The sequence below is a fragment of the Pholcus phalangioides genome, unplaced genomic scaffold, assembly GCF_987345545.1.
Source record: "Pholcus phalangioides strain wild (caught in Gottingen) unplaced genomic scaffold, Ppha-v1.0 ptg000011l_1, whole genome shotgun sequence".
Taxonomy (NCBI): Eukaryota; Metazoa; Arthropoda; class Arachnida; order Araneae; family Pholcidae; genus Pholcus; species Pholcus phalangioides.
The window spans coordinates 59,625,877-59,639,638 of record NW_028301604.1 but is presented as its reverse complement, the minus strand read 5'-3'; the positions used below and the strand labels follow the sequence as shown (position 1 = coordinate 59,639,638).

The window sequence follows — 13,762 nt, the reverse complement described above, 5'->3', positions numbered from 1 at the left end:
CTTTGTTCATCTGTGTCTGCCCATAGATTAGAAAAAGAAACAGTCAGACCATGGGCTGATATGGAGGGAGGGTATGGTGGTGATCACCCACCCCCAGTTTGTTAAAAAAATCGTATTGTTGGCATAGGTGGGAGGTGGATATTTGCCTCCCCCTCCCCCATTGAGGATCCTGTATCTGCTTATGAGTCAGACCTTGGTGTGATCTCTATGACTTTTAAAGTCATCCTCATCATAACATCAGTTTTAATGACCCCCCCCCCTTTTTTGTTCATGACTTTTTTTTAAATTCCGATCAAAATTTTTTTCAACTTTGGAAAAAAAATGTGAATCTGACATTCTATATCAAATTGGCAGTAATACCTAACACTGCCTGGGTTTATTTTCATATAGTGGCAGCATTAAAAAAGTAATTAACCATTGTTTGGGAACCAAGGTAACCAAAGTAGACATTCCAAAAGTCATTGGTGCTGGACAATTTTTTGACCCTATTGGGCATTTGACCAACTCTGACGAACTTTCAAAGTAGCCTATTGCTTAAGTTGGGGCCTGTTTGGTACACATAAAAAATTTGGAAAAGACTAGTATGAAATTGTAGATTTGTATAGAGAACATATACAGACACACAAAAAATCAATTTAATATATATAGATGACAAATTTTTTGATTTACAGAGGCATCTGTGAGGGAAATTTGAACTTTCTTTTATTTATCAAAAAGAACTCTACGATATAAGTTATCTTAGTGCACACTGCACCTTTTTATGTCAATCAGTTGATTTATTATTAATTTCATAATTCTTTTTTGGAGATGTTATGTTTGCGTGACGTAATTCTGTACTTGATAAGATAAGGACAATGGAATTGAAAGAAATCCTTGAACAAATGAAGTTTCTAAAAACAAACAGATTTCCGTAGTTTTTCACGATTTGTCATAGTTCCATATTTTATAGTAGGAAACCGTAGAAACTATGGAGATTCTGTAGTAGTTGGCAAGTATGAATCATTTTTCTATAAATATCTGTTTGTAAAATATGAAAAATAGTATGGCAGGAAGGTTTAATTTTTGTCATGGAAAAGTACAGCTCTTATGCAATTAGGTGCATAGGCTGAACAAAGTTTTCTTTCATCAGTTTTTTTTAGACTGCAGTGCTTACACCCATGTGGTAGATTGATGAAGAAATATGATAAATATATTCTTTCGTTTTTCTCGGTTAGAAGAACAGTGGAATAAGGTAACAGCAATCAGTTAATCTATTTTTTATAGACTCGTATTTAAAATAGTGTACAGAAATTTTGACAATAATTTGGAAACAAACTAATGTCAAATCATTGCATATACAAAGCAATCATTGCATATACAAAATTGTTTTAATAGTTTGCACATTAATTGAGATGAATCAACTGTCTCAAAGAAGAGGAGAGTACACCCCCTCAGCATTTAAAAAAATGAAAACTGGACTGTGATGACTAGAAACAAGTCAGCCTGAAATAGGCTCTATGAGGAGGTCTAATGCTGAGTTCAGTGAGTTCAGTAGTTTGAGAAATTCAATATAAAGAATAATTGCATGTTAGTTAATTGTACAAAATTAATCTACTAATGAATTACATGAATGATGTTTCTAATTGAATTGCTAATCTGTTATACCCCCAGAGCACAGAGTATTAAGAATTCTTCAATTTGAGAAAAAAAATTATGAATGAATGAAAATGATTAAAAAAAGTTGAGTATAGAAAAACATGTTTTTTTGAAGTCAGGTTTGCATAAGGTCTGCAAACCCTCTACTAGTATATGTTAGACAATGAAGAAAATTAGTTCTAGGAAATTTGATCATGCTCATTTATAGCAACTTTAAGAAATTGAGGAATATTTTGAAAAATACTTTCATAGTAATTTTTAATACCGGAAATTTGTATTTTTCACTAACCTTCTACTTGATTTTGTAATTCTATTGCTTCATCCAAAAGCTCAACACTTCGTTCTCTAGATTCTTCTGCTCTCTCTGACACACCATTAGACTGAAATTTCAAATATATACCAGTAAAAGCAAATAATAAAAAAAGCAACAATCATTTAATAATATTAAAATGGGATGTTTCTTTTGTATGGTTTTAATCATGCATTTGAATACTTTATTAATCCTTATTTTCATAACAGTTACATCAATAATCATTAAGTATTCTAGTTTTTGTAGCCCAAGTAGTAGCATGACATGATATATGGCATGGAAATTTGGTCACTTTTTTTTCAAATTAACATAAATTCAAAAAAAATTTGTCATTTCAACATTAGAAATATGAAGGTCATGAATTAATCCATTTCTTACACAAAATGAGGTAAAATAGTTAAATAGATAATTTTCTGATCACAGAAATGATGTAAAAACTTTTGGAGCTATAAATCCACAAATGTAATGAGCATTAACATTTAAAATTCATTAAGAACACTTGAATAATTTCACAGCTATAATTTTATATACATGACAAGCATTAATATTTCAAATTCGTGAAAACCAAGATATAATTGTCATTTATCAAAACATGGATGCATAAATATTCTTTGAGTGCCAAATACTTTTTTTTATGAAAATGCCATAAGTTGAGGGCACTTTTTATGAATGGAGATGTAAAAATTTTAGAGAAACATGTATTGAATTTCAACACAAGAATTGAGTTTGTAGAAGTGTAAAAAAAAGCAAAATTTTCAAGTAAAAAGGTATGAAATTCATTGGTAAAAAGGTATGAAATTCATTGGTAAAAAGGTATGAAATTCATTGGTAAAAAGGTATGAAATTCATTGGTAAAAAGGTATGAAATTCATTGGTAAAAAGGTATGAAATTTCGAAATTTTTATTTTAAATACACTAAAACCTCATTACAACAATACTCAATATAACGATATCCTTTACCACGATAAATCTCTCTATAATGAGATCTTTAGGAAATTTTTGGAACTGCTATAACAATATTTTTTTATATTTTGCTCGAAATCATTTTGAATTTATAATTTTAACTTTGTCACTTGTTTTTCTTCTTCTGAAGGCATCTAATAACATTAATATCTTGCACTAAAGAATCACTGAAAGCTAAAGAAAGTTATTGGTATTGCTACTTTCTGTGTAAGACACAAAAGTGCAATGTGATAAATTTTACAGGAGCAATGCATCTTAGTGAATTTTTATAATAAATAAATCAATCACAATTTTTTGCAGTGAATAAGTGTGTACATAATACATAAAAGTGTATTTTCTGTGTGATGGTATTAACAATGTCGATGTAGAAAAGATGACAACAACAGCATAAATTTGATAACACATAAGGATGATTTTGCCTCTCAATATATGATAATCCCTCTACAACGATATTTTTTCTTGGTCCACAAAATATTGTTATATTGATGTTTCATTGTATTAAAAAAATTTCATTTTTGGCAAAAATAAGTATTCATTCTATTGCTATTCAGGAGAACGTTTTATATTGAAGTTTAACTATTAGTGCATTAAATATGAAATTTCAAATGTATTTTAATTTAAAACAGCAAACATGAAAAAATTCAAAATTATAATATGCATGTCTCTGTTTAACACTCATTGGTTTATAGAAATTAGGGTGATGTTCTCAAAACTTAAGTTTCATAAACGATAGAAATAAATCATTGCATATATTTTTATGTGCACCTCTATAAAACAGAAACCTGTCTGGAACAAAAAATGCTTTCAGTCTCCTGACGTTCTGCTTTATAACGGTTTCACTGTGCATCTTTTAGTGTCATTTCAGTATAAAATATGGATGTATATACAAGTGCAACACTTTTTTTATCCAGAAAGAATTGATTCTTCGTCAGTGCCATTTATTGTGGGCTACTAAAGTTTTAAGTGTTCAGGAATTGAATTGAGTAAGGAGAAGAAAATGAACTCATAAAAATATCTCCCAAGGAATGTTTTCTATTTATGCTTCTTTATTTTGATTTAGCCCTTTAAGCAGCAATTAGAAATCACTAAACCTCCCTTCAAAATGTCATATCTTTTTTATTGAACTAGGCCTTCTTTCGATTTTCAGCAGGTGCAAAGTAAGGAGAATAGGGTAAGTTTTCCATTGAGAAATCAACTTTACAAAATATCTAGGCTCATCAATGCTGAAATAAGAGACTGTTATGGAGGTAAGATATCTTGTCATTGCTGCTTAAGCTGCCACCATAAAAAAAAAATTCAGGAAGAATAACAAAATCTCTGTATATTAAAATGTACATCTGCACTTACAATATCTCCGGCTTCATTTGATGCGCCTAAAGCTGATTGTGCAGCAATAAGTGCATCATTTATAGCATCAACTATGTGGCTGTATGCATTAGCTGCTTGCACAGCAGCATCTGAACTGTCTCTTGTGTCTGCAAGTAAACTACAAATTATGTCAATAGATTAGTTTCATAAGAAAACAAAAGAAAACATTGGAAATGCTAGTTTTAAATGTACTATGTAATTTCCAGAAAAAACAGACCAATTTAACCAATTACTTATTAAATATTACTACTTATTAAATATTACTACTTATTAAATATTACTACTTATTAAATATTACTACTTATTAAATATTACTACTTATTAAATATACAGTATAAATATACAGTTATAAATATACAGTATATTATAAATATTATAAACTACTTATTAAATATTACTGCTGACAATTTTGTTTTGCCCAGTGTAATTGAATTGTGTATTAAAATTTTAAAAAAAAATCTAAGAAGAACTGTCTTCAATATTTTATTTTAAAGTGCATTGTACAGTGAAGCCTGTGTAAGACGGACACTGCATGAGATAAAAAAATGGAATCAAAATATAGTGTGTTCAATGATTAGTGCTTTTGTTTGCACCTTTATAAAACGGATAACTGTCTAAAACATAATATTATTTCAGTCTATTGACGTTCCGTTTCTTACAGGTTTCACTGTATATAATAGTGCACTGTGTTTCTGGTGAAATTCTTTTCTTCTGTCTTTGATTATACCTTATATTACTAAAATCATGGTTATTTCAAATAAATTTGCTGACATTGAAATAAATAAGCTTTAAATCCAATAATGAAGAAAGTTTTCATTTCATTATAGAAAACCATTTAAAAAATAAAATTTTACTTCCTATAAATATCACTGCACATAAATAGAATGCCTGAAAATGTTTTTGTAATTTTTGTTTTAAAGGGCATGCTTTTTCAGGAAAGGGGCAAAAAAAGGGAAAATTTGGTGGGCCATACAATCTAATATAAAACTCTCTCTTTGTCTCTTTGATATAAAATATTTCTATACTATTATTTTAAAATTTGTGGTGGGTCAGATAGAAACTCCAGGCCACATCTGGTCTGGGGGCTGTAATTTTAGTAGCGCATCACTGTTGTAAAGTATCAATCTTTAACATAATAGTATATATTAACATAATCAGTTCTTTTTTGTGTATCTCATTATCTTTTTTAAATAAATAATTATACTGCGGCTTTTTGCAATTTGATGAAAAACCAATGAAAATGGCAAATAAAAGTATTTAATCTATCGAGTTTTTAGACACATAAATGGGTGTCCTCTTCATGAAAAGAGATAGCTAATAACATAGGTGCCAATTCGCAGACCTAAAAAATCTGTAGTTTGTCACAGGACAAAATATTTTCCTGCTAAAAAAGTGTCATACAAGAAAAAAAGGAAAATTGGAATTTTCCAAGCAAATGCATAAGTTGGCCATGTTATCCATTTTCCCGGGAGACATTCCAGTATTTTTCCTGCCTGTTCTTTTTTAAGATGTCTTGTTTTTCCTGAATTTTCAATGAAATAAACTTGAGTTTTTATTCTTCACTGAAATCAAGGATTAAAATTATTTTGCAACTTACAAATGATAATATTATAATTATGACTATAAATATGAATATTTATCACAAGTTTGTCATGCTAAAACTTTTCTTTTTTTTTGCATAGAATAATTCATTCTTTTCATTTTAATCCACTGTGATTTTCAGTCATGCTTCATTTCCTGCCATTCTAGCAATAATTGGCTATTTTACTCCCTCTTGGCATCATATTAGGCAACAATTGACGATTTCCAGTTTTTTTAAATCTAAATTTTACCGAATTTTTGTCAAGGAAACATGGTCAGCATATGATTGCAAGGACTGAAAGATTTTCTTTAGGGATTTTTAATTTTTGCAAAACAATGAATTTGAGAATTTTCAGGAACTTTACAAATTTTTCAGGAAATGTACAAATTTACAAAAAATTGGAAGAATTTGGTTTCCAACCGGAAGATTTTAATAGGGCTAAAAACCAGAAGGCTTCTGGATAAATTGGAAGCATTGGCAGCTATGTAATAATCAACAACAATGTGATCTCATTGACACCAGGACTAGCCTGACAACTTTTCCACATGTTCTTCAGCAAATAGAATGACAGTGCATCTGATCAAGTCACATGCTAAGGTAGAAATAAATTCATTTCTACTCACAATTGTTATGAGGTTGAATCATGACACAATGGAAATCAAAATAAAAGCACATATACTCAATTAAACACTCTAGATACATTGATTTTGAGCCACATTTAAACTTTTATTTAATTTTTTTATTATTTCAAAATACATTGAAAATCAAACATGATTGAACAAAACATTTTACACAGCTACTCAGCTGTGTTTTTAGCCATGATCAAATTAAATCAATCAACAAAAAACATGTTTCACAATAATAAAAGGAAAGATTTATTTATAAATCTTTACACGCACACACATAAAAAAAGGACATAAAAGGCAAAGGCTAATCGTTGCATGCTTCATTGCGGCCAGGAATCAGGCCAATAGGCTGAAAGCTACATTTTAATTAATTGGGTTTACATTTTAATTGGGTCCCCTATTTGAAAATCATGAGCTTCCCAAAAACTAAGGAAGTTAAAATGCGAACAACCACAATACAAGTGTGAGAGTAATTTAGAGGAATTTCTACCTTATGCAAAAGCTCTAATCGAATTCGTTAATTTAACCATGGGAATGTTATTAATTTACATGTATCTTTTAATGTTTGGGCACCTTTCATTGTAAATCAAGAGTGGAAGCAAAATGCAATAATATAATACATAGTAAATGAGTGTAAAAAATATATGTTTCTCTCGGATTAAAATGAGAAATAAGTCCTTATATATATATATATATGCAATAACAAAAGTTTAATATTTTAAAGGGAGGAAATAGCACTCACAGCACAATCTGTGGAGATGTGTCAGGTTAGTCTTGTTTCAGGACTTTAGGTCAGTGATATATAATATGGTCAATTGTTAGTAATCTCTTCTTCAGAAGATAGCACCCATTATGGGTTAAAATGTGTTAGGTTTAAAAATTTATATCTGCTATTTCCTTTGGTTATAGGGTTTAAAAAAAAAATAGTTTGCTGTAATTTATACATTAAATTCAAATATAACATGCTTGTAACAAAAATATTAATGCAAGAGTTTATTATTTAATTCAATCTGTGTTTATCACAGTTTTCATTTCCAGGAAAGAGTGAAGGCAATAAATGCTTGAATTAAAAATTCACTTACTGGTCCAAAAGAGTTGCTTGTTCTTTCAAATTGTTTGCATGCTGCTTTGCTTGCTCTGATACAGGTAAAGTTTCTTTAAGAGTATCATTAGAATCAACTATATGATCTTTTAGGTTTCTAATAGCCAGTTGTAGACGATCAGCATCTCTTGTAAGTACCTATAATTTCATTAACTTATTAAACATATTGAAAGTGCAGAAAATTACTTGTACAAAATCCTTGTAAAAATATTTAGTATATCTTCAAACTGTGATAATCTAAAATTATAGACGCTAATTTGAAACAGCTATTCAATAAAATATTGTATTTGCGGGACAGACTATTTGTATCAATATGGATATATGCCCAAGTCACTGAAAAATGAAATATGGGGGCACTGCCCCTTAAGTTGAGCAAAACAATCATGGCTGTAACATCCTTTTCTGGAAGCAACTTGAGATACTTTTCAGACCCCATATCTCTATACTGGAGTTGTTCAGGTATCTGAAACTTGGCATACCTAGAGCTTTTTTACAAACTCAATAAAACTTCTGAATTTCACATTTCTATCATCTGTAGTTCATGAGAAATTAGAAAATTCAATTCAAAGTTTTGTTATTTTGACACTGACTCACTCACCCTTCATCAAAAATTTGAGGCAATTTTAGAAACCCCAGAAACATGAAATTCGGTATGAAGGTAATGTTTGAGATACAAAGCAAGGAAAAATTAAAAAATCTGGAAAATTTCTCTCAGGATCAAGAATACGGGGAAATTCTATATATAGCCAATTATTTCTAAAAACAATGCCAAATGATTGTGAAATTGCTAGTTATTGTTAAAATTGCTCAAAATTGGCAGAGGATGGGAAATAAAGGGTTTTTATATATCTACAGTGTTGTTGGTTTAGTGCTGTGTCAATATATCAATTCAGTGTTACTTTCGAAAATGAAAATTTCATTTACTATAACACAAATCAGGGCCATCTTAAGTACATCATAGCCCTAAATACCTGTGCATTCCTTCCTCTAAATACTTGTGCCTACTAGTTTATATACTCACTCTTGAAAATTATAACGTGATATCATCGTCGCAAGACCCCTTCTCACTTCAGGTCAATCGGCCATGCCAGGTAGGCCCATGCGTTAAGATGGCACTGGCTATAATGTCGTTAATTTATTATCCTAAAATCACCCCTTTTGAGTAGGAAAAATCAATATAATGTTAATTTCATGGACATGAATGAATCCAGAAAACATATGATTTTTTCCTGTGAATTTCTCGGATGGCATCTCTAAAGAAGAGGATCAGAAGGGAAAAAATAATAAAAAACCAATCAAATCAGCCTGTACGTAGAGTATTTGTTATGTACGATAAAAGTATGAAATGAATTCACAGATTTTGTCACAGTTATCATAGCATAATTTGTATGTTTTCCATATTACCTTCGTCCATGATTTTAGTAAATATTATGAATTCAACTGAGCTACAATGAAAAAAACCAAACATACTTTCAAAATAGGGTTGGAATAGAAAAATTACTCAAGTGTCCCTTAAAATAAGGATCATGCGGCAGAGCTTTAGTGCGGTGGGGGAGACTAGTGGGTCCGGTTCCCCTTCCCCAAAATGCAAAATGTGAGAAAATGGCTGAAATTTATGGAAAACCATAGTAAAAGTTATTTTGTCCAACCACTTTGGTTCCCCCCCCCCCAGAAAAATATATTTCTGGCTACGGCCTTGTAATGCAGTCACCCTAGTAACAAAACCTTCCAATGTGTGGGTATTTGAGTTTATATGGTGTAACGATTTGCAAAATATAATTCTGGAAAACAAAACGATGTTCAAAAATTATGCAAAAAAAAGAGTACTATGAAACTTACAAAAGAAGTGAAATTCCATCAAAAACATTTCATGTTTAGTTGATCCATGAAATCATTTTATTTATATATTTACTTTTTATTTACAACAGATAATATTTACACAAACAAGAATGTTAGCAGAGAAAAATGTGGCCCATGTGGGTGAGTAGGACAGCACCAACAACAAACATGCAGAGCCCAACGGGTTTGATTCCAGATTTTTGTTGTGTTGCCACCAGCAGAAATAGAATAACTAGTGTATAATCTGGGAGATACCACAGCACCATCATGCGGGTCACACTACACATGTAAAATATGTAACTAAGAGTCTCAAGATTAAGAGACTAAGAGAACCATGAAAAGTTGCGATATCTGATGCAGAGCCAAGTCTAATGCTATTATTAACTGTGTAACTTTGATTCACAAATCACCCCAAGACTACACAACTTTGGTTAAAGAACGTTTTGGGACTTGGCGATTACGCAGCATGAGAATGTGTTGGCCATTGACTAAGTTTTATTTTATTCACATTCATTAATAATATTCCATCAAATAATGCTTGTGTAAGAATACATGTATTTGTAGCATTGACTTGATTTTACATAACATGTTAAGGTGTAATATGTGCTGCATAATTGCCAAGTTCCAAAATGTTCTTCAACTAAAGGTGTGTAGAATTGATTTGTGAAATCAAAGTATATATATGTGTGTTTGGTGATTTGTGAATCAAAGTGTCACAGTTAATAACAGCATTAGACTTGGCTCTACATCAGATATCATAGCTTTTTACAGGTAAAGAATGTTGAGACTTGGCTTCACACACACATTTTTTTACATGAAATGTTTTTGATAGGATTCTAGCTTTCTGGTGCACATTTTTTTATAAAATAAAATTCTTTAGCATTACTAAGAGTTTTCATGACATTTTATTTAACAACTGTGTGAATAACCATAATTAAAACTCCTTGAAACTCCAGGCAACTTATTTGCCATCTTTGAGCACAAGTTTGGCATCGGTATTATTGCCATAGAGAGAGAGAGCCAATTGCTGTTTTCTATTTTGTTTTTTTTAAACAATCAGATGTCACTTGGAGTGGCAAAACCAATTTTTTGTTCAAAGATGGAGGACAATGAGCCTGCTTTCATGTCTACTTTTAGGTACCTTAACCATTATATAACTTCAGTGAACTAATTAAACATAAAAAAAACTTGATTTGAGTGTATATGCATGTAAATGCAATGTTTGTACATCCTACAATAATAGCTAAAGAAATGATATTGTCTTCTTGGAAACCTTTACCATTGAATTAGGATTCATTAACAAGACCAAGAGCTTTCCCTGAATTCTTATACTTTGTATTTGTTTAACAAATTTGAAGATCAACTTGAATACCTGGATTTGAAGATTGTACAAGTAGATCTTATATTATATTAATGTTTTTACTTCATATGAAACACCAGATTCTTCTTCAAAGCCAAGAGCTTCTTCCAACAGTTCAGTAGCATTGTCCAATATTGTAGAGGCTTGCATTGAAAGGTTATTCACTTCATCAATTTCATCCTGAAATGGATGTATATGAAACAAGTTTCTACGTAATTATGAAAAAATCTGAAATAATTTCACAAAAATATGAAACTTTTTTTTGTTGAGAGTTAATCATTAAAATATTGCTTACTATTATTTTCATTTCAACTTGATGAACGTTTACTGTACTATAAATTAACTTTTGTTTCAAGATTGTGTTTTTGAAATTTATCATCAATTTTATTTGATAAATCCAATAACTTTTTGCTATTTTAAAACTCCTTCAACATTTTTCACAAACATAGTGTTTGTTATATTCTTCATTTGCCGTTAAAAAATGTATTATAAGACAACTATAGTATCATGCTTCAACTTTAAATATATATTTTTTATAAAAATATATTATAAGTAATAAAGAAATAAACAAATTTTTGAAAGCATTAGTATCAGTAACTGCCAATGTATGAATGATGGAATGAAATATAGAATCATTGATACATTAGAGGCAAAGCAATCTAAGCTCAGATTGCAATAGAGCTACTCAATGTAATTTCTAGTATGGTCTGTAATTTGTAGAAATGGAATTATTCAGAATGCTTGAGCAAGGATATGCAAGAAAAAAAAACAGACAGAGAAGATTGATATTTGGCACTTTTAGAGCCATATGCCTGAGAACTGCTACAGCTACACACCTCTCTAATAAGTTCCCTGCTGTCATTAAAAATATAGTGTTAAGTATTTCTGTTTCTCAAATGCTCTGTGAAAAATAACTTTATATCAGGAGACCTACTGTTTGCATCACACTCAATCTATCACACAAGAGTAACCAACTGGTATGATGCTCTGACCGAACATCCTATTAGCTTCATGTTAGGTGCTATCTTGCAATATCAGTTTTGAAGATTCCTTCTTTCATGAGCAATTCTGATGATCATATGTGGGTACTTTCTCTGCTATAATATAAATTGCGGTTTGTTCATCAGTATCTACAAATTCCAGGGGAAGGGGCTCTTGAGCCGTGCAACCTAGCAATTAGGGTTTTTAATCACCAAAAGAATTAGGAAAAACTATTTATGTCTGCTCTAGGAGGAACATCAATTCCAATGTGAAAGGGCAAAAACAGTTTTTTTTGCTGGCCAAAATAAAATTGGGGGAAATTATTTTTGTCCACTCTAGCAGGGGCACCAAATCTGAGTTTAAAATGGAATTTTAATGGAAAAAAGTTTTTAAAGGATTTTTTTTTTTTGTTAGTGAATTGTTGCAATGGGGATAAATTAGGACGAGAGTGGGCAATGAAGGATCCAAAAATAGGTCCCACACACATGGAGATTTTGTCTTGAGCCAACTCAGACAAATTCTACTATATCCTGTCTAGTATTGTTTTGAGAATTTAGTGTGGTTCTTCTTAGAAAAAATATGTTTATCCTCTTGATTCAAAACACTCTAGAAGAGATTTTGGAACCACTAGCGTACAGTATATCTTTCATCCAGATTTGAATGGTGTTCCGGAGCAATACTTGTTAAAATGTTTGTTGTTGCATGAGCAACATCAGCACATGACTTCCTGTGTTTTTAGACAGGGAGAAGAGAAGCCCAAGGAAATAACTTTTCCCTGATAATTTTCAATTTTAATTTGAAAAAATTTTCTTTCCTCACAACAGATTGTTCAAGTTTGAAAAAACTTTCTATTGATTAAATGCAAACTAGCATATTTTTTTGAGACCACATAGTTATCTTGATTTGAATTATTTTTTACTATTTGTAATGAATAGATTCCCCATCAACCATTATATCTTAGCAACAATTGAACTGTGAAGTAGGAATTTGGAAGGTATGTTGAATATGGAACACTGCTGATTTTATTGCATATAAATGTTATGATATTTGATACATATATGTATGTTTTTTAAATAATTTTGTAAATGAAAATATGCTTTGATGATTGAACTGTTTAAAAGTTAAAGGGTGCATAAGGACTTTACTTTGCATCCTTGCATATGAAAGTGCACTTTTTGTGGTGAAAATTTTTTTCTCCTGTCTTTGATTCATGATATTTTAAATAAATCTGCTTACTGGACAAGCTTCAAATCCAATAATGAACAAAGTTTTCATTTCATTCTAGAAAATTGTTTTTAAAATAAAATTTTTACTTTTTAATAATTGATATCGAAAAAGAAATGCAATACTTGAAATTTTATCAATATCATTTTAAAGTTAATATACAGACCAAGATATTTACTTACATTCAATGGTATGCCTCTACTTCTCCACTCAATGCCTTCAGCATTTTCAGCAGTACCATAAGCAGTTTGACTATTATTGTTTAGTTCTTCAATTAGGGAATCAAGTTTTCCCAACTTGTTATTTTGTTCCTTCAACATTTCTTGATTTTCAAAAACAGGAAGCTCAAATGTTTTCACTTGCTCTAACACTTGAAAAATAACCAACATATATATATTTTTTAATATATAAAAAAATAAAGAAGATATGATTACATAAATAACAATAAAAATGAAAGATAACATAATGATAACAGATAACTTAAGAATATTAATTTGATGTGTAAACTTTCCAAAAAGTAGAAGTAAAGTATGGTAAGTTAAATTTGGTATCAAAATATATTTTTTTAAATGTTTCCGAAGTCTCTAATTCAAAATATTTTTAACAATTAGGGACAAACTTTTGAAGGTAAGTGTACAGTACAGTAAGTACAGTAGAACCTGTTCAAGATGGACCCTTCATGAAATAAAAACCATCTTACAGATAGTCTTGTTGATGATTGATAGTTTCTAAATCATTGGAAACCTCCTTAATCCTCTACGTGGAAGCAGAG

General features: G+C 30.4%; 1 protein-coding gene across 2 annotated transcripts in view; it reads right to left on the bottom strand.

Moving 5' to 3' along the window:
• LanA (laminin subunit alpha) overlaps positions 1–13,762 on the bottom strand; it is a 308,555-nt gene that overhangs the window by 81,853 nt on the left and 212,940 nt on the right. For both annotated transcript variants that reach the window (XM_089239807.1, XM_089239808.1), the window contains 5 exons: positions 13,173–13,360; positions 10,849–10,965; positions 7,567–7,724; positions 4,256–4,394; positions 1,925–2,015 (listed from right to left, as the gene is read on the bottom strand). In XM_089239807.1, coding sequence (XP_089095933.1) covers positions 1,925–2,015; positions 4,256–4,394; positions 7,567–7,724; positions 10,849–10,965; positions 13,173–13,360 — 693 coding nt within the window. The remainder of the gene's footprint in view (positions 1–1,924; positions 2,016–4,255; positions 4,395–7,566; positions 7,725–10,848; positions 10,966–13,172; positions 13,361–13,762) is intronic.